Source organism: Gallus gallus, chromosome 3, assembly GCF_016699485.2.
Source record: "Gallus gallus isolate bGalGal1 chromosome 3, bGalGal1.mat.broiler.GRCg7b, whole genome shotgun sequence".
NCBI classification, from domain to species: domain Eukaryota; kingdom Metazoa; phylum Chordata; class Aves; order Galliformes; family Phasianidae; genus Gallus; species Gallus gallus.
In genome coordinates, this window is record NC_052534.1 from 2,399,509 (window position 1) to 2,422,130 (window position 22,622).

A 22,622-nucleotide genomic window follows, 5' to 3' on the forward strand; every position below is an offset into this window, starting at 1 on the left:
GTGTGGTGGAAAGGCGATACAGGAGTGGAACAGCAAAAGGGACAAACAGGAAAGGAACGGTCACTCATCTCCGAAGACCTAGGTTCATGACAAAAAACTCCACAAAGGCTGGATCTCCAACCAGAGATCCTTCCACAGTGGCAGTCAGCTCTTAAATGGGGTCTAAGAGAGGTGGAGCCAGGCTCCACCCCTTCTGGTCACACACACAGCTGAACTGCCTTCACCTTTTGCTCCCAGGGCTGACCCAGTCCTTTCCCCAGGTTACCAATCAGTGGTTCAGGCCATGACTGAACAGTTACCATACAGGCAATAAAGTCCAAATAAAGCCAGTGCTTTATTTGTATCAGTAAGTTAGAATCACAAAGCTTTCCTTAAACCCTGTAAATACACCATTACTTTCAAATAAAATACATATAAGGTATCTTACAGGTAAGCTCACTGAAATACTAAAGAAGCACTGTTCTTGAGAATGTTCCTGAATCCCTTCTTCACTTAGTTTTCCCCATCAATACTGCTGCACCAAACCACATGACATGCATGTTAGCTGTGCACAAACTGTTTTTTAATCAGTAGGGTCACAAAACCATTTTTAATTGAGTATTTAAGTTCACTTCCTTTATCTGCATTTGGGTAGATAAAAACCCCATGCACGTTAGTACCCTTTAACCATACAGAAAAAGCAGAATCTACTATCTTCACTTCTTCCTTTACTTGGTAGACTCGGAGATTACTCCTCTGAATATCTACTGACATACCATAAGCTGAAAAGAACAATGGAAAAACTGCACATCACTGTTCTAACAATATAATAGGAAAGACAATCCAATTATCAATCTGTATGACAACTATCATACAGGCATGGGCTAAGGTAGCTAGATATACCAAAGACATTCTGGGTGCATAAACACCCAAGATATATAAACTCAGAACTTAGTCTGGGAACATTTGTTTCTTCCACAGAAGAAAAGAAAAGGTGTTCAAATAAGAGGATCGAAATCGTGGAGAAAGTAGAAAAAATGTAATCAATAAGCAAATGAGCTTCAATGAAGATAAAAAGTTATTTGCTTGTAACACAATCTTTGAGATGGATTCATTTATCTCCCACTCAAACTCTAAGAAATGATGCAACTCTTACAAAAGGTAGCCATCTTCCAGTAGAGACCTCTCTCCTGTTGCATACAGCACAACAGATTTCAGTTTATAATCAGAGCTCTCAGCTACTACAATAATACAAAAACTATATATTCCATTTCTGAAAAATAAGCAGGTAGAAGACAGGGGAAGAAAACATAAAGAGATTACTCAGAATGGGTATACTCAGATGGGCAGAGAGTGCTGCCTCTCTTTGAGGAAATACAAAGATGGCCTTGAGCTACAGCACCTGAAGATACCTCTGAATGCAGTTGTGTGTTTTTTTGTTTCAGTGAGTTAAACATAGTTAATATTCAGTATTCCCTACTGCCAGCGCAGGTATAGTGATGAATGCACCTAAAATTTCTGATGCGAAGCAGAAAGTAAAAGCTTTTTAGTATCATGTAAGTGGAGTGTCTTCACCTATTTAAAAACATATTCTCATGATTCACAATTAAATGAGCACTTTAATTCATTGTACAGTATGCCCTTTATGAGATGCATTATCATCAACACAAACTCATTGAAAAAAAATAAATACCTTTGTGTCCAGGAATTGATATAAGCAAATATCTTGAGCACATGTTCCTTTCTGAGCTGCAATCCATCAGCACCTTCAACATCAGATACTGAATGAAAACAAGAACATATTAGCAGCAAAAAAAACTCATGTAATTGCTATACTTTAATTACAGATTATCTTTACTATTTGAGTAGAATCCAAAACATAGCTTGAAAAATTATAAAAAACACTTTGTAATAATAAACACCAATCAAGGTAACTTTATATCAACAGTAACTTTATATCAAAGGTTTTTCAAGATGAAAATGCATAACATCTGAATAAATTAACTTTTCATATTAGAAAAATAAACAAACCAAATCTATCTACTTTTTCCTTTCAGTAAACAGACATAAGGTTTAAATGCAACTAACTTTAAAACAGAAATTGCATACTAATAGTGGAAACTGCTGTTTAAGTTAGTCACTCAGAACAGCCTTTTCTTCTACTCCAATACCCCACATGCAAATTGATTAATGGCAACCTCTCCAAGTACGGAAAATGAATCTTAAAAAAAAAAACTCAAGATATCCCTAGTTATTAGCATTTCTAATTCCACAGATTTTTACTGTAGAAACAAAGATTTCCTACTCCCTGTACACACACTTGTGATTAAAAATCTCACTCCTTAGCTGCAAGGGCAGGCAAGTGTTTCAGAACAGGATGTTTGTAAAAATATTTTAAAAATCTATGTAGGAATCAAAATAACTAAAATTAAAAGACAGCTCAACATGAAGTACACATCATAAACTCCACTGGGAACTACTGACGGATGCACATTTTCAAATACACATCTTCAACAATTTCACTCATTAGACAGTTTTCTTTTCTCTTTCCTTTTCTTTTTTCCCCCCTCCACATTTTAAAAATATTTATTTTGAGATGAGCATGAGACCTTAACTTCCTTCTCCTAGTCAGACAAAGGTTGGAAAAAAAAGACTATCAAGCTAAGAGTAAATGTGCAAACTACATGAAAGTTATTTCAGACTATTTGATGATTATTACTACCAAATACAGACATGTCTATATTAATTATTTAACCATAATGAATCCCCAAGTGGCAAAATGATAAATCTTCGCATTTATTAGAGCCAGATACCAGAACAGTTATGCATCAAATTCAAAAGCAAAAAAACTATCAATGAGGTATTATCAGGTGTCCCACTCTCATCTAATAAAATGCTGAGGCATTCCAATAAGCCAAACATCACCAGTAGTTGAACTCTCATCCACATCAACAATGGATTCTGTTCACTGTTTGTAGACCTTTCTCCAACTATCAGTGCACAACTGTCATTTCCTCCTTGCCCTAAACTTCCATGCGGTTCCACAATTCTCTGCCAATTGTCTTACATATGCATTCTTACATTAATAAAATTTGCCTCTTTGCCACTTCTCTCTGATTAAAAGCACATGCTACAAAGTAAATCAGTAACACCTAACTTCCAGAGCAGCCTTCTGACTTTGAAGGACATTCACATTTACATTCTTTTAAGAATAAGGTACTGAAATTTAAGTAAATGGGTACTTCCTTTGAGCCACATCTACAATTGCCACATGAAGTGTAGAGTCTAGAAGTGATACAGTACTGAAGCTTGTGTTACTGGGTCAAAAACAACCAAACAGGTATGTGCATTATACCTACCAGTTGGAGAACCATAGAATGGCCTGGTTTGAAAAGGACCACAATGATCATTGAGTTTCAACCCCCTGCTATGTGCAGGGTCGTCAACCACTAGACCAGGCTGCCCAGAGCCACATCCAGCCTGGTCTTGAACGCCTCCAGGGATGGGGCATCCAAAACCTCCTTGGGCAACCTGTTCCAGTGTGTCACCACCCTCTGAGTGAAAAAACTTCCTCCCCTCTAACCTAAACCTCCTTCCTCCAACCTTCTTCCTCTAACCTAAACCTTCCCTGCCTTACTCAAAAACCATTTACCCTTGTCCTATCACTATCAGCCCATGGAAACAGCTGTTACCCCTCCTGTTTATATGCTCCCTTGAAGTTCTGGAAGGCCACAATGAGGCCTCCCCAGAGCCTTCTCTTATCTAAGCTAAACAAGCCTTGTTCCCTCAACTTTTCCTCATAAGAGAGGTGCTCCAGCCCTCTGATCATCTTAGTGGCCCTCCTCTGGACGCACTCTAAGAGCTCCACGTCCTTCCTGTACTGGGGGCCCCAGGCCTGGATGCAGTACTCCAGATGGGGCCTCACAAGAGCTGAGTAGAGGGGGACAATCACCTCTCTCTCCCCGCTGGCCATCCCTTTTTTAATGCAGCCCAGAACACAGTTGGCCCTCTGGGCTGCAAGCACACACTGCTGGCTCATCTCCAGCTTCTTGTCCACCAGGACCCCCCAAGTCCTCCTCTGCAGGGCTGCTCTCAAAGAGTTCTTCTCCCAGTCTGTATAAATACCTGGGATTGCCCCAGCCAAAGTACAACACCTTGCACTCGGCAATGTTGAACCTCATTAGGTTCTCGTGGGCCCACTTCTCCAGCCTGTCCAGATCCCTCTGGATGGCTTCCCTTCCTTCCAACATACCAACTGCACCGCTCAACTTGCTGAAGGTGCACTTGATTTCATCATCTATGTCATTGATAAAAATGTTGAAGAGCACAGGTTCCAACCAACTCCTGAGGGACACCATTTGTGACCGGCCTTCGCACAGACATAGACCCACTGATCAGAGCCCTTTGGCTGTGACCAGCCAACCAGCTCTTAATCCATCAAACAGTCCATCCTTCAAATCCATACCTCTCCAATTTATTGAGAAGGATGTGGTGAGGGACCATGTCAAAAGCTTTGCAGAGGTCCAGGAAGATAACATCCATCACCCTTCCCCCATCCACTGAAGCCGTCAATCCATCATAGAAGGCCCCCATATTGGTCAGGCAAGGTCTGCCCTTGCTGAAGCCATGCTGGCTGTCTTGGATCACCCATTCATCTTCTATGTGCCTTAACATGGTAACCAGGAGGATCTGCTCCATGATCTTCCCAGGCACAGAGGTGAGGCTCACCAGCCTGTAGTTCCCTGGGTACTCCCATTTTTAAGGAAGGGAGAAAGGAAGAACGTTTCCCTTTTTCCAGTCACCAGGGACTTCACCAGACAGCCATGATTTTTCAAATATGATGGAGAGCGGCTCGGCAACCACATCAGACATCTCTTTCAGAACCCTGGGATGGATATCATCTGGCCCCATAGACTCACATACATTCAGTTTCATGAGGGGGTCTCAGACTTGTTACACTGTTACACTGGGACAGAATCTGCTCCTCTCAACCTCACCTAGAGGCTCATGGTCCAGACAGACACGGGGAGCCTGACTACCAGTGAACAGTGAGGCAAAGCACTCACTGAGTCACAGAACCATAGTATCAGAAGGTTGGAAAGGATCTACAAGATTATCTAGTCCAACCATCCTCCCACTACCCTTGCTACCACAAGTCACTAAACCATATCTCGTAGCTCCTCATCCAGATGCCGAAGTACTTCAGTACTTTGAATACGCTGAGTACCTCAGCTTTTTCCATGTCTGAGGAAGCCAGTTCTCATTTATCAGAGGAGGAACACTCTCCTTGGTCTGTTTCCTTCGGCCTATGTACCTGTAGAACTCCTTCTTGTTATTTTTCACATCCCTCGTCAAGTTCAGCTCCATCTGTCCCTTGGCTTTCCTGACCCTATCTCTACACATGCGGACAGCATCCCTGTATTCCTCCCAGGCTACACAACCCTGCTTCCGTTTCCTGTACATTTCTCTCTTTTCCCTCAGTTTAAGCTGCAGATCCTTTCTCATCCACACTGGCAGCCCATCTCCTCTGCTTGATTTCTTCTGCTGGAGGATGGCGAGCTCTTGCACCCACAGAAGGGTATACTTCAAGAGCTGCCAGCTCTGTTCTGTTCCTATGCCCTTAAGGACGGTTTCCCAGGGGATCCCATCTAGCAGTTAAGCTTGCTATTTCCCTGCTCATATACCCTACATGTAGACCAAACCCAATTTGTCTAATTTATTAATCACTGTGAAATAATACGGTGGCAACATGCTTGACCCTAGAAATAACATTACTCTTGTTCCTGAAAGTACTCAAGGAGCTTCAAATAGAAGCAACTGTACAGAGGCTTCAGTTTCCCAGTGGATTTAACACGATCTGTGTAGGTCGGTAAAAAAGTAAGGCCCCCTATTTGTTTCCATGGAAACCACAACAGATACCAAGACTACAATAACACTATTTGATAAATTCTCAGCTGCAAAACACTACACCATAATCACCACTATTATCTATGCATCTTCTGCCAGCAATGAACAAACGTCCACATGCTGTGCTCAAAAGAATCTGCACCAGTGGAGGTGACCCACTGTCACCAGTGCTGAAACACACCACCCACCACCTCACTGTGCTGTTTGGTCTCCATCAACATTCAGCAAGCGTTGACGAGTGTCACTGTCTGTGATTTTTCCCACAGGGAGGAATTCAAAGACACACCTTTGCTTCATACACACTGCCACATCAGATGCCGTTTTGTCAGACTGTCTCTCTGCTACTATCTGTCACATGACAACAAAATTTAACAGAATATTGGTGGGAAGGTTCAACCTCAACGGCCATACCACCAACATCCACCTCTGATACTGTGGGCCAGTGTCATAAAATAGAAGGCATTACTTTCAGAGCAGCCCATATACAAGGTGGCACATCCATACATCTGTGCCACTGTCTGCCAAAAGGAGCAGCTGCACATCCTGCAGGGCTTCTCCTGATGAACCTTAACTGAGGCTCATTTATCCCTTAGTAGAAATGACATTTTTCAACACAGCTGACTTAAGTTCTCACAATCAGGACTTTAATCTTAGGCTTCAGAGTTCTTGGCTTATTGTGAATATCAGCTCTGTGGATACTCTCGATTTACAGCACCTCTCTTTAAGGCCACATGGAGCTTTAAGTATAGCAAAAATTGTTTTGAAGCCTTTCCAAAAAATCCTAGTTGAAAAAAACAAAAACACCACATACAGAAAAGGAACAGTAGCGATTGCACTCATCATTCCTGTGCATTTCTTGATTTTAGTCAGTTCTGTAAGGATTCCCTAAACTGCATATGACTTCACTTCCAGATCTCTCACTCATCTTTCAAACTTTTTCTTCTACCTTGAATGGACCAGTAGTTAAAACAGTCTTTTAAATAAAGCATGTATTTTTATTCACTGCCATATTTAAGCATCTTGTATGCCTCGGGTCTTCCTTAAGCTGCTGCCTCCCCACTGTCTCACATTTTCAGGGTTTCAAATCCAGCACTGACAGCCATGTAGAACTTTTTGAAAAACTTTTCCTAAGACAATCCCCCTTGCAAATTTATTTGGTGGTTAAGAATTTTTCTCATCTCCTAGTTTCAGATCTAAGGAAGCAATACTTGCAGGATGTGCTAAGGCATACTCATTTGCTGTTACAGCAAGCAAAAGCATGCACTCATCACGTGCCTTTAGCAACCAACCTTTGCAGACTAGAAGAAATAAGCAGTGAGATACACCGTGTAAAGGGCCAGACTGCCTGGAGTACTCAGACCTGGGGACATCTGCCTGCTGCAGCCAAGTTTAATCCAGAGCTACAGGCAAAGAAACTGAGGATACTACTAGAAAAGGAGCACAGAAAGGAGAACTCTAAACATCAAAAGAAGATCCATCCAAGACAAAACTAACCAGTGGGAAGAAAAAAAAAGACTAGCCTGTGGGTAAATTCCAGCCAAATGTTCTACAGATACAACAAAGGAAATGAGCTCTTTTTACATACTAGCAACATCTCATTTCACCGATTCCTTGCAACAAGACAGTTTAGAGAAATTTTTGCTGCAATAACACCACTGGAGAAAGGTCTGAGCTACTTACTCAAAATAACTATTAATTACTTGGGAGTAGGTTTCATTGCTTGTTTTGTGCTGCCTTCTTAAGTCACTTTCTAAGCTGTAAGTTTTTAGGTGTTTCATTCTTAAATTTAATGAAGTAGCTCACAAGAGGCCAAAGCACATGACAAGTGAAACACAGAACATTTCAGGAAAAACAAATGAACACGAATAAACATTCCTTGCTGTTACTTCCAATTTACTTACAAATTTGAGGGATATACCTTATCTTCAACAAAAGACTGATTTGTTCAGGGTATTTTACAGTACTAAAAACAACACAATCACCCGAACTAAGAAAAAGTCTATTAATAAAGTTACTAAAGCCTAACAGTAACAAAAGATGAGAAAAACACTGATCAAGGGACCATACAATTTCAACTCTTAAAAAACAAAACTCAGATCACAAGTGCTTTTTAGCACAAGAACTTCAGAGCTAGATAAACAGACTTCCATTAGACCCCAATGACAACTATCATACTAAGACTTGTGAGGAATATCCAAAGATCACTTATCTCACTAAATATAAAAATCAAATGGCAAGTAAAAGTGATCTTGTTAAAAAGTATTATTTCCTCTACTTTCAAACAAAATAAAACAGCAGTGAGTAAACAGAAAACAATAAATAAAACTAATTTCTACATATTCAAAATTGGAACAAGTTCTAGTAGCATGCAGATTCTCCTCCCTTATCCCTTTTCTCTCCCAAGCCTCATCTAATATCATATTCTCATGGGAAAGAATTGTTCACTTTCAAAATGCAGGTTAATCTCAGAAAAAAATAGAAAAAAGAACCACGCAAAACAAAATGCTAGGCACAATAGTACTAATCTTAAAAGAAATATACACATAACCTTGTGTACAACTACCATCGCTCAAAGTGAAACATATGTGCATGCACTGAAATGTTTTCCCTTATTTGTACGGGTTTTTGTTTACAACAAATAGTAAACAATATGACAACCATAGAGCTTAACCTCTCCCATTCTCTTTTTTCCTTCATCTTTTGGAATGCCTTCTTCAAAAACAAAATAAAATAAGATAAAATAAAAATTAAAAAAAAGATTCATGGTTGTCTTAGATTTATTCACTGGAGTTCTTCCAGATCTTTACAATACCAATGAGGACAGCATCAACTTAAGGTTCAGTGGCAACAGTTTTAACTATTAAAGCTTCCCTATTACTTTTCACTGAGGAAAAAGTTCTTTCTACTCTCCAGTCTCTATAAAACAAAAACACTCCAGAATACTGACTAGATATATACAACCAGAAAGTGCTGGGGCACTATGTAGAACTGAATGCACTGTCATTTTAAAAAGGCTCTTTAGTTCTTTGCTACTACAAATATTGTTCAAGAGCCAGTTTAATGTACGAAAAAAATCAGGTCTATCACTCAAAATACTGCAGTATTAGAATTATATAATCATACAGTTAAGGTGCTTCCGAGTGCCTTTATGAGGTGTTCATGATACTCAGTTGTCAATGCCCACTATCATCACACAGCATAATGATAACTATATACACTTCCATTCTATCCTTTTAAGACTAAATCTAACTCCAGATTTCTTATAAATATAAATGCTCCAACTTGGTAAATCTATTTATTTCCTAAAAAACTTGTAATCACAAAGTATACAGTGGTTACAAAGCAAATACTACAGAAACAACACAATAGCTTAGAAATAGGAATTATCAAATCTTTTAAGTCTCATTTCCTTATAAAACAAATCATGATCAATTTACTGATCTGTCAGAAACAAACTTCTGAATATAGAAGCAATTTCAACAAATCTGACAAATTTTTGCAATTCTAAACAATATTGTGTTTTTGTTTGTTTGTTTTTTAATGGAAACAGAGAAGTTAAACAAAAAGATAAGGTAGAAGCAGCTATAACCAGTCTCTCAGTGAACCCCCAAAGCAGCCATCTGCTGGTCACTCAGCACCTGCACAACTCCTCATAGCCAGCACGAGATTAAAATGGCCCAAGGAGTTTTATTTTAATTCAGTGTTTCAACAAACAGCATAGGGACACACACTAGCCATGGCTTGTAACATACAGCTCCACCAGAACTAGGCAGAACAGCTGATCTTAGGTAATTTTTAATCTTTGTGCATCTCCATTTCTCAGAAAACACCACAAAATGTTTTCTTTTTGAATCTCACTCTCTTTACTGAGCATACATTTTTCTTTCAATTCTATCACCTTCATCTTCCCTATGAAACACCTATTATCCTCTTTCACCATAAAGTGCTACAGCAGTCTGGAGCAAAATAGCAGGAGCTGACACTGAAAAGATGTATGAAATTTAAGAACTCTCATCTTTCAAAAGTGTTGCCACCCTGAAGTTTTCACTGTGCTAATGTCAGTTACTCTGGGTTATAAAGCTCCTTTGAAACAGCCATAGATTTTTATTAAACCAACAACCATGATTATTAAGAGTATGATCACATGACCAGTACCATCCTGAAGAGAGCATGCTACAGCAACTGCTCCCAAGGAGGACACTTCCACATGACATTGTTTTAAACGCAGCCATATCTTGATTAACAGCGGAAAATTTACACAGAACACTGTAGCTGGTCCTACCCAGAATTGCTCAGATGAATTATCACCTATATAAAGCCTTAGACATCCACCTGAAATACAAAACACAACTAAGCTGCTTAAATCAGATCAGGTCCAGAGCAGCACTGCAGCTTTCAAAGCAAGTTTTAAGACATTGTGCTGCAGTGAACCCACACAGTTCACAGAGCAGGCCACAGTTCAGATACTGAATCCACGCAACATCACCTGACAATAGACATATGGCCTGGATTAGGTAGAAGCACGAAACCCACAATTCATGTTAGGTTATGCTGATGGTGGGAGAACACCAGCACCACAAAACGCCTGCTTGCTCAAATTCAGCGCGATGCCTGAGCGGTTCCATTTCCATGGAAGCCTAAGAAGGGGAGCAGAATCCTGGTGGTACAGCAAGGGTAGGCCTGGGTGCAGAAGCGTTTGTCAGCTCAGGTTTAACATGAGTTGTCTCAGATGCAAGGTGGCTACAAAGAGATATAGGGTATTTTCACACTGCACTTCTTAATGCTTCTGCTACCTGGGGATTTCCATTCGTTAAGATACTGCATATCTGCTTCTCTGTGGAGAAAAGCAAGTCACACATTGCTAAGGTAAAAATCTATTATTACTGAATTGATTTATAAAGTTTTATTTCAGAGTCCTGTTTTAGCTCAGTTTCATAAATTGAGTTTGATTCCAAGATGAGATGTTATGATTCTGGGAAGCATGCATCTTCATATTAAATTTGTTGCATCTCTTAATAGAAAAAAAATCCAACTCAGTTTAAGTAATACTCCCACAAAATCAACTCTGCTTGACATCACTTTAGTGTACACTAGATGTACCGCTCATCCTAAGCATTTCACAATGGCCACTGCCAAGATTCCTACGGAACTAATTTGGGGTTGGAAAATTATAATATAAAAATCAGTCTTTTCTACCATATCTCTAATTATCCAACGAACTTCAAAGCTAGGGCTGACACTGTCAGTGCTGAAATGACTGCTATGTTAAAGATTGCTTACCTCCACTTTAAAATGAAGTACTTGTTTTCACTCTTTCTTTTTAATAGCATAAACTTAGTAAATAATAGATCACAACTCGAATGATTCTGGTTTTGAATGACTTCTCCATGTATTCCAGCTCTGAAACTTCTTAAAATACTGATTTCAGGTGAAAACAGAACTCTAACTTTAACAAACTTTTATAAGTAGAATTTGTAGTAGAATTTAATGAACAAGGTTTCTAAAGCTAAAGAGGTTTTCTATTAGTCTTAATTAAAAGTATCAAGGAATGCAAAAATTAAAGTAAAAACTCAGAGAAACATTCTGTTTTCAAGAGGGAATCTTGCAAAGTTTAGCTATACTACTTGGCTGAATCAGATACAGAAAACAACAATAGCTTTCCCCCTCACAAGAAGAGAGTAAGGCCAGAGCCTGTGACTGCATTAATCTAAGGCACTAGGAAGCAACAGATTACAGGCAAATTTATAACAAAATCATCTGATGACTGTTGTTAAGCTTTTAGGGACAAAATCTGAAAAAACAAGTATTAATTTCTTACAAAATATATTTGAGCTTGCTTAAACAAGGAGGTAAGAAAGATAAATTGGCAATGCGTCAATAAATGGAGCATCAGGCAGTTTTCCTGAAAGCCCAAGAAGAGCTTGCTGAACATATGAACTTCAAGGCATTACTTGTTTCTTCAAAACAGACATGAGCAACCCTCCAAATGGGAGGATAAAGTACAGAGAAAAGGCATGAAAGAAAGCTGCTCTCTCAACTTTCGAACACATGAACTCAAGTTTTACATTTGTTTCACTAAATAATCAATATTTAATAATTCACTGAAACACATGGTGTATTCAGTAATTTATTCACTAGTGCATAAAAACACTTTTCTTTTCCTTGAAGTAGACTAATAGAAATAAAAGACCGCTAAAGGCAATGTCTTGTTGACACAAGCATCGCCAATACTGCACTAAGCCTCATTACAAGCACAGTCAACCCCCTTCCTGGGGATCACACTTACAGATATACACTTGCTATCCATAAACATTCTGCAAGTCAAGTACCAGAACTGCATCCACATTAAAATCTGTACCTATGGCTAAGCACAACTTCAAAGCCAGCTCACTTCAAAAAGCATCAAATTGACATTGTTTTTAAGTGAGCTTTCATTCAGTTAACAATAAAATCTGATCTCAAGAATTGATCCAACTTGATCAGACTATATCTGTTTTAAATACTACATCAACAGAACATTGAGACTTACCATGTGTGGTGTAAACTTAATTTCATTAGATATTATTCAAGTAAAAAAGGCAGCTTAAAGGAAAACAACAACACTGCTTTATACACTAAGAAATACTGTATTCCTACCCGTGACAGTAAGATTGTTCAATGCAACAACAACAACAACAAAAAAAACACAGGCCATTCTTAATCCAAGAAAATAAACTTACTGCCTTGAGTTTTTGAGCTTACATTCCCCAGTACCATTCTACAACAGTTTCAAGAAAAAAAAACAACAAAAACCCTTGTTTGGATTTGTGTCAACTGATGACAGCTAGCCCAGAGTACAATTCCATCATACACTTCCTGATTGAAACACCAGGTGACTAAAAAGCTTGACTAGATGTATTAGGTAACCCTTTTATGGACAAATGATTTCACAAAATCCGCTGTAGATTTTGGTATCTTGGTCCTTATACTGCTTTTCTGAGCTTGTTCTTCCCTGAAAAAATGCCACTGTTCATTTCCAGCAGTGTTGAGCAGAAAAGAGGGTGGACATGAAAGAACTGTCAGTTTTGTCGATAAACATAACATTTAGAATTAAAACTGATTACTAGATTTGCAAAAAGCAGGGACTGTCAGCAGGAGATCTCTTGAAAAGTTTAGTTTTTTAGCCCAGTTCCCCAGACTCTCAACTTAAAAGGGAATGATCATTATTATAATAGTGGTAGAAATAACTCCAATTCAGAACAACTTAATAGTTACATGTCATAGATTAACATACAGGCAACTGTTTCCTGAAATTGAAATTCAGCTCTCATGAAAAATGATCAAATTTCCCCAGATGGCTTGGGAAGCACAGATACCAAGATACCAGAGATACCAAGACAGTAAATGCTGCAAAACAGAGCATAAAGCAGACAGATCATTATGTGACTTCTTGAACCCATTATTTCTGTACAGGGGTACACTCACATGGTTAACAGACTGCCTTACCAAGAAAATCCTCTTGCAGGTTAAGAAGTGGAACTAAGCATAGATAAATACTTCATGCTTTGAGAACTGGTTTTAAAAAATGAGAAAGTAGAACTGATGTGCTTCCATCGTTTGACAAAAACACTTTTCCAAGGCTTGCAGAAACCCCCAGTGTCTTCAGTTATTCTTCACTAACCTGCCAAAAAGCATCTACAAGAAAGAAATCATCTTTGTCCACTCATTAACACAGCAGGTATGAAGTAGCACATTCCCAGCTAGCGAACAATCTGCACACTACTTAACAGTGATGTCTGTATCAAACCTTTCAGCTAACACATTTAAAATCGCAACGCTTTGCTTCACTGCAGTTTTCATAGCAAACATTTCACTCTTTCTGTATATAATTACACAGATAAAAAACTTTCAAGTGCAAGGCAATTAATGAAACTGTGCAATGAACTGGAAGTTGCTTCAATTGAGTATGATAAAAGAGAAAAACAACAACAAAAACCTTGCTACTCGCTTCCTAGATGGAAATCAAACTACTGTGTGGATGCAGATATAGAAATTGTACCTCAGTGGTCTTGTCCTTTCAAAGTCATTTACACACCTTCTACAAATTAGCTAAAATAAGGTGAACACTCAAAGACACATTCTTCCACACGGACTTCTGACAAGTTTCATCTTCAAACAGTTGCTCCAGCACCAAATCTCCCGGAGGACTTCTATATGCATGCACACAAGTCCACACAGATAAACAGCCTAAGTCTTTGCTCTTATATTATCCAAAAATAGTAGCAATGCATTTGCTTTCTTCTTCAAGAAGTTGACCTTTCATCAAACATTCCAGATCTGGCAAATTCCAGAAGTACATCCTTCTAAAACTACAAATAAGGTGGATATTTCAATAAAGCATTAAGAAAATCAGAGATCCTGACAGTTGTACATTCATGTTGAGCATTCAGATTCCAAATCAATTTCCATGCAAGAACCAAAGTGAAACAAACAGCCACTGGTGTCACTAGTACAATCAGCATTCAATAATCAGTGGAACCATTTGCTTCTGAAGACTGCAACATTATTTTTCAAGTTGTCCCAGCATCTTCATGACTATAACTGCACATCTTAGCCTGCAAAAATCCTTATTTATTTTCTACTTGTGCTGGTAAAACTAAAACAAATTAAATAACAGAGAAAATAAACTTCTTTGCCTGAATGGTCTTTTGTTGTTTTGTTTTTTAAACACAAGTACATCTCTCAGATAGAGAATCTCTGTCTCCCTCACTAACAAGCTCCCCTCTGTACAGTTGGAGACTTAACGGGACTTGCAGAAAGCAGCAAGACACAAACACAGCACTACCATCAACCACAGGCAAGTTTTGGACTGATCTCTAATCTTTTCTGAATCAATATCCAAGAGAACACAGGAAAGAAAGAGAATATGTAGTTGTTATGGAACCCTGTTAAAGGATATACATATGCATAATAATATGAAGGCACAAGACTATGTATACAGCAATCACAGAATCATAGAATCACTCAGGTTGAAAAAGACCTTAAAGATCATCAAGTCCAACCATGGCCAAACCATACTACCCTAACAACCCACTGCTAAATCATGTCCCTGAGCACCACATCCAAATGGTCTTTAAGCAAATCCAGAGATGGTGACTCAACCACTTCCCTGGGGAGCCCATTCCAGTGCTTCACAACCCTTTCTGTAAAGAAGCGTTTCCTGATATCCAACCTAAACTTACCCTAGAGCAACTTGAGGCCATTTCCCCTCATCCTGTCACCTGTCACCACTGAGAAGAGACCAGTCCCCACTCCCGCTGTAAGTGCCTTTCAGATACTGGAAGAGAGCAATAAGGCCACCCCTCAGCCTCTTTTTCCCCAGACTAAACAGCCCCGGTTCCCTCAGTCTCTACTCACAGGGCATATACTCCAAGCCCTTCACAAGCCTTGTTGCCCTTCTTTGGGGCCTTAATATCCTTTCTGTACTGAGGTGCCCAAAACTGAACGCAGTACGCAAGGTGAGGCCTCACCATTGCTGAGTACAGGGGCAGGATGAATTCCCTAGTCCTGCTCACCACACCATTCCTGATCCAAGCCAGGATGCCATGGGCCTTCTTGGTCACCTGGGCACACTGCTGGCTCATATTCAGCCACCTGTCCATCAGTACACAAAGGTCCCTTTTCATCAGGCAGCTTTCCAGCCACTTCCTCCCCAAGCCTGTAGGGTTGCCTGGGGTTGTTGTGACCAAAATGCGGGACCCAACACCTGGCCGTATTGAAACTCATACAGTTAACCCTGGCCCATCCATCCAGTCTATCCAGGTCCCTCTGTAGTGCCCTTCTCCCCTCAGGCAGATCAACACTCTCTCCCAACTTGGTGTTGTCTGCAAACTTACTGAGAGTGCACTCAATCCCTCATCAGGATCATTAATAAAGTTGTTGAATAGAAGCGGCCCCAGTACCAAGCCCTGGGGGACACTGCTCATGTCTGGCTGCCAACTGGATTTAACACCACTGAACACAACTCTTTGGGCCTGGCCATCCAGCCAGTGTTTCACCCAGCAGAGCGTACGCCCATCCAAACCATGGGCAGCCAACTTCTCCATGAGAATGTGGTGGGGTACAGTGTCAAAGGCTTTACTGAAGTCCAGGTAGACCACATCAACAGCCTTACCCTCATCCACTAAGCAGGTCACAGAATGAAATCAGGTTTGTCAGACAGGATCTTCCATTCGTAAACCCATGCTGACCCATACTGAACACCCAATACTGAATAATAAAGTGAAGGACAGAAAAGAGCAGAAGGTGCATACAAACAAGAAGAATGGAAACTGAAAAATGGAAGAAATTATGAGCACAGAAATTTAACTTTGAAAGACAGCTAATAGAAGAGTTGAAAGAAGGAAGAGGCACAGGATAGAGTATGAATGTTATCAAATATTTAAATGAAGCTAAACAGCCAAAGTAGAAAATACAAGAACAGGAGCTGAGTTAACATAGCTCTTCCCTTCCCATTTCTAAAATGCCAAATTCTAGACTGTTCATCACTTGTCTACAGAACATGATCCTAGGAAGCAAGACTGGCTTTTCTCACTCAGTGCTGTTTGAATGCAGGAAGATAGAAATAAACTGCAGTTGACATGAAAAATCAAGGTCACAAGGAAGCAAAGCCCCAAAGTTAAAAAATTGTATTAACAATGAAGAAATGTATCTTCCAGTTCAACGCAGAAGAAAAATAAGCAAAAAGTAACTCTACAAAGTTAAAGGAAGAGTGAGTCTCCTAATTCCCCAAGGCCACACTAGCTCCCCTGTGCACAAGGAAACCCATGGTCTCCCAGAAGTCAGGGCAACTCAGCATCAGGCATAGAAGCAGGACCAGCATCTGCTCTCCAAGGTCCTGTCCTCCACCCACAGCGCAGCGCCAGCGCCATGTTACCCCACCAGCAGGATCCTGTGGCTCCTGCCAGCAAGGGTGGTCACATCAGACAATGGTCTCTGAGGTACAGGCACTGACCACATCCAAAACTGCTAAAACACAACAACTTGGGCATGTCTCAGGATTTCTGCATCTTGAAAACTATCTTTGCAGAAGAAAAGCTGTACAGCACCAAAAAACACAAAGAAAAAAAAAAACATAAAATGGAAATTTTCCTACACAGGGAATAAGAAGCCTTCAAGGTCTATTTGAATATTTTAATACTAAAGAAAGGTCAAATGCAGCAAAACGTGTTTTTCTTTCCTGACATTCATTAAAGTTACTTGCATAACTAAGTGGGAATAACTATAAAATCTCTGTGTGATCCTTACTAGGAAAGCAGAGAGCATTCACAGCGTAACAATTGAGAATCTCAACTGTAACCAAAATTTCCTTAATAACCCATGTGGTAGAAAACATGAGGAAGTCAGTTTCTAGAGCTTACCTCAGCCTTAAGCATACTGTAAATAAATGTGCTATCAACATGAGATTTTACTATTCACAAAGAAAAAGATCTCAGCAAACAGATTTCAATGGTCCCGTAATTCAACAAAACTCAGAAGAATGGGATTTATGTAACTAATCTTCAGCATCAGTGATCAAGTTGCTTAAGCAGTGAGAGAGAACCAATCTTCTGGAGCCATAACAGGAAAAGTTTCTGGACAAAATCATTTTTAATTACATCAGATAACACAAACTAAAGTCACCACACAGAGCAAAAGCTGAAATATTTTTCTAAAAATAGAAGCCTTTCAGCTATGAAAATTAGACTATCTTTCAATTGCCTTGCAATTAGAAACAAGTTAAAAGTACTCTATCTTACCTTCCCTTTTGCTTTAGAAAATTCACAATTCTAAAGGATGTAAGTTCCTCCTCCCATTTTCTTTTCCTCTGGTTCTTCTGATTTATTTGGAGTAATACTTTAACACAGCCCACAGTAACTATAATTTGGGAAATACCACTACAAAGCAAGTTATTTCACTTTTCCTTTAAATCCGGCTGCTCATCCCCTTAAAATGTGTCTAAAACAAAAGCAAACATGAAAGTCACTGAATTTGAATTTTACTTAAAAAAAACCAAAAAGCTTATTTTATTGAATGGGACAAAGCAGAAATCTAGGTTAGTGTAATAAAGTTACACTCTACTCCTCCACAGAGTCTCTATCTATGTCTCTTTATCCGGGGAACTACAGGCATGCCAGCTTGACCTCAGTACCAGGGAAAGTTATGGAGCAGATCATCTTTGGTGAGATCACACAGCACATGCATGGCATCCAGGGGATCAGGCCCAGCCAGCACAGGTTCATGAAAGGCAGGTCGTGCTTGACCAACCTCATCTCCTTCTACAGCTCGGTAACCAGACTGGTAGATGAGGGAAAGGCTGCTAACGTAGTCTACCCTAGACTTCAGCAAAGCCTTTGACACAGACTCTCACAGCATTCTCCTAGAGAAACTGGCTGCCTGTGTCCTGGACAGGTATATCCTTCTCTGAGTAAAGAACTGGGTAGAGGGCCGTGCCCAACAGCTATTAGTTAATGGAGTTAAGCCCAGCTGGTGATCTGTTACAAGTGGTGTCCCCCAGTGGTCAGTACTGGGCCCCATCTCGCTTAATATCTTTACTGATGACCTAGATGAGGGGATTGAGCATACCTTCAGGAAGTTTGCAGATGACACCAAGCTGGGTGGTAGTGTGGATCTGCCTGAGGGTAGGGAGGCCCTTCAGAGGGATCTAGATAAGCTGGATTGCTGGACTGAGGTGAATGGGATGAAGTTCAACAAGGCCGAGCGCCAGGTCCTGTACTTTGGCCACAATAACCCCATGCAGCCCTATAGGCTTGGGGCTGAGTGGCTGGATGACTGTGAAGAGGAAAGGGACCTGAGGGTGTTGGTTGATGCTCAGATGAACATGAACCAACAGCATGCTCAGGTGGTCAAGAGGGCCAATGCCATCCTGGCTTGCATTAGAAACAGTGTGGCCAGCAGGAGCAGGGAGGTGATCACCCCCCTGTACTCAGTACTGGTGAGGCCACACCTCGAGTGCTGTGTTCAGTTTTGGGCCCCACACTACAAGAAAGACATTGAGGCCCTGGAACGTGTCCAGAGAAGGGCAACAAAATTGGTGAGGGGTCTGGAGCACAGGCCTTACGAGGAGCGGTTGAGGGAGCTGGGATTGTTTTGTCCGGAAAAGAGAAGGCTCAGAGGAGACCTCACTGCCTCTACAACTTCCTGAAGGGAGGTTGTGATGAGGAGGGGTTTGGCCTCTTCTCCCAGGCAACAAACAAGACCTGAGGAAATGGCCACAAGTTGTACCAGAGGAGGTTTAGATTAGAGATAAGGAAAAACTTTTTGTCTCAGAGAGTGGTCAGGTACTGGAATGGCCTGCCCAGGGAAGTGGTGGAGTCACTGTCCCTGGCAGTGTTCAAGAGGCGTCTGGATGAGGAGCTACGAGATGTGGTTTAGTAGCTTGTGGTACCAATGGTAATGGGAAGAAGGCTGGACTAGATGATCTTACAGGTCCTGTCCAACCTTGTGATTCTATGATTCTCTATGCAAAAGATGTGAACAGGAAAATACCATGAATATCATGGAAGTGGAAATTTAAAAAAACTAACAAAAAAAGCACCGTACAACAGAGACAACTTTAAAGTCTCACACAAGAGGAATAGCTAAATGAAATTCTAGAGCCACACAAAAACCTACAGGTAGTCAAACAATCAATACTACTGTTTAAAGGCAACCACTGTAACAGCTGCTCTTACAGATGGAGTGATGCTAATTATGCAATATTTGTAGTATTCTTATTATAAAATATACTCAATATCCCAAATAATAGCTGAATATTTACCATACTATATATTCATCCTCCTCAGACAGCGAAGATCAAACTGAACAATGCACTGTTATGAATACTTTTATTTCTCTTCTACCTTAAGGTAAACAACTTTGCTCAACCTTTGTACTTTCTACATGCCAGAATTATATGACAAGTCAAGCATCTTCAGCACTCAAATTAAGGGCTCTCCTGAAGCTACAAAAATAGCAACAAAACACTCCATATCTCAAATGTTTTATGGACCTGATCATGCTGGAGTAAGTTCTGCAAGCCAGTAGACAGTGATAACAGACAAAACTATTACTCTATAACCATTTCTTGCGCCTGAATAAACCTTGTTGCTGATTATGATTTCCAAAGTGTTAAAAAAAAAAGAGAAATATAACCTGAAAGCTTGTGTAAAAGAATAATATCTAGACATCTCAACTAATTATTGTGAACTGATTTTATAAGTCCTCAGAGCTGCTAGACAAAAAACAAAAAGCAAAAAACTGTGCTAAAGAGTCAAACACTGAAGAAAGCAAAGCAGAATGTTGGGAAGAAAAAAAAACCCAGTTTGCAGAAACGTGAATAACGCAGACCTACCATCACTACAGTCATGATTGCTGCTGTATATTGAAGCCTATTTTTCCATGTTTGGTGGTTGGCTTCATTTTTTTCTTTAAGTTTTTATAAAACTATGGCAAATAAAAAAAACAAAACAAGTGTAAACCAAAACCATCTGCAGAGTTTTACATCAACATACATGAACACCAACTGCAGTTGTAGAAGGAAGTCCTTTATGCATCCAAGCCAGCCAGGCTCTCTGGGGCAGGATTACAAGTGCAGCTGACTCAGGACCAGTAGGAGAACTGATTTCCACTTTCGGCTACAAGAAGCCCAAACGCACAACAGCAACCTTTGTCACTCATGGAGCATCATGCACTCTGCATTCTAAACACAGGACACAGCATCAGCAGCCAGTAATTGTGTGGCTCTGCAGATAACTGGAAACCATTACTGCAGTCTCAAGTGTGATACTGTCACCTGCAAAACTGAGGTGTAAGAGACTGGAAACAGAAAAATACTTGATTATGATCTTTTTTTTTTTTTTTAAGTTAAATTAGAGGTAAGACTATCTGCTCAATAACTAGCAAAACAGCACTATCCTGATTAGTGCATCTGGATAGCACAGCAAAATTAGTATTACTGGTGAACAAATGAAACTCAATATAATCCCTCCTAGATTGACAAGAACTGGCATCAAAAAAAAACCAAGGACTGTTGATATCAGGGTTCACACTAGGATATAGAATGTATTAACATGAAAGCATATAATGTCCTCTACATTTTTCCTGCAGAAAACAAGTATATTTAAATAAGTCCCTACAATTACATCACAAGAATCCACTCCTACATCTTTTGTACATACACATATCTTAAAGAGTAAAGTTTGAGATTTTCTGTTTAAATGTAAGGCTACATAAAATATTTATGCTGAGATTAATCCAGAACTTGGACTAAAGAGACTTTACCTCTATAAAAACTTAGCCTGGGAAAACGCAAGTGATGCTAATATACCTAGAATACTCAGCAAGAAATTAAACAGTTTACTCAAAATGAACAGACTGTTCTGTTATGCTACTTCAAAACCTGGTCACCTTCATGGAGGATTTTGTCTTCTATTGAGTTCCTGGATCAGATAAAAACTTTAAATTTTTACTACTTCTTACAAGATTTCCTCAAGATCAGTGAACTTACAGTGTTTCACAATTCAATCAAATGCTGACAATAAAGATGCTGCAAGAAAAAGCAACAGTGTAGCTCACTGTGCATAAATTTAGCAATGAAACTACCTTAAGCATATATAAACCCATACCTTCAGTCAAAAAAAAAAAGATTTTTTTTGTAAATTAATCTTCCAATTCCACAAGAATTCATCTCACACTTAAAAATGCCACAGAAGCAGCCTCAGCAACTAATTCTTACAGGCCTAAGGCCCAAGAATCTTGTACTGAGCTTCCGCAAGATATAAGCCCAGGCCTACACCAAGGCCACTGCTAGACAAAAACTCCAGCTCTGCAGACTGTTTTGGGGTTTGAAATTAATATTTTTACAGTTTAGAGAGACTAGTTCCACCCTTCTGTCCTCTTTAAATGGGTAACTTTTCTTAGAAAACTGGAGCTTTCCATGTGTTTTTTCTACAGAATGCATTGAGATGATAGTCAATTCAACTTCTAAGCGACTGGTCATGTAACAGACGCCAAACAATTATTTGGTAAACACTTGGATAAATGAAGATAAAGGGCAGTACGTGTTCTTGGTAAAAATGTTTAGTTAACCAATACATTTCTAAAACAAACGAGATGTTTCCCAGGCCTCCTTCAAAACACTGTTTTAGTGAAGAGGCAATCCCAAATGCTCAGCAGGCAGAAAAGGAAACTGCTTGCAGTCTCTGGCTCACACGTTTTGGGCATGACCTCATTCTTTACTATCACTTTTCATTTCTGCTGCAGCATTTTATAAACCAAGGCTTGACGTTATTCTTGTACATTATGATTAAATATTACATACCAAATGCAAATGAATGCAACTTAAAGTTATAAAAGAACTGAAAAAGCACCAAAAGCACCTCCCTTATACAGGAAGGATGTATTTGGCGTGCACAAGGCACCATCATATATCTTAGCCTTCAAACATATATAAAAAATATGTAAAGTTTGCTACACAGCAACAGTGACATACAACCGTCTCCCCAAATTTAACTAGAAAAGCCAAATTTCCTTTTCAAAAATTGCAGGTTTGGATCACAAATTATAGGGAGCCATTAAGTTATCCATACTTACTTATCAAAACCCCACTATTAAAGCAATCTAATACCTTGCTTTACTTATAAGGAAGCATCTATGTACTTATATCCCAAATACCTTGAAATGGTTCTAAAAGTAAACTCAAGTTTAATGTTGCCTTT

The 22,622-nt window shown here is 39.6% G+C and overlaps 1 protein-coding gene across 8 annotated transcripts in view; it reads right to left on the minus strand.

The window, feature by feature from the left end:
- Nucleotides 1-22,622, minus strand: part of USP34 (ubiquitin specific peptidase 34) — a 140,953-nt gene that overhangs the window by 116,883 nt on the left and 1,448 nt on the right. For 7 of the 8 annotated variants that reach the window (XM_025148615.3, XM_046938654.1, XM_025148614.3 and 4 more), the window contains one exon: nt 1,673-1,760. In XM_025148615.3, the coding sequence (XP_025004383.1) occupies nt 1,673-1,760 (88 nt within the window). Of the gene's footprint in view, nt 1-1,672; nt 1,761-17,663; nt 17,863-22,622 lie in introns of all 8 variants that reach the window. The other variant, XM_040696965.2, reaches the window with a different exon arrangement.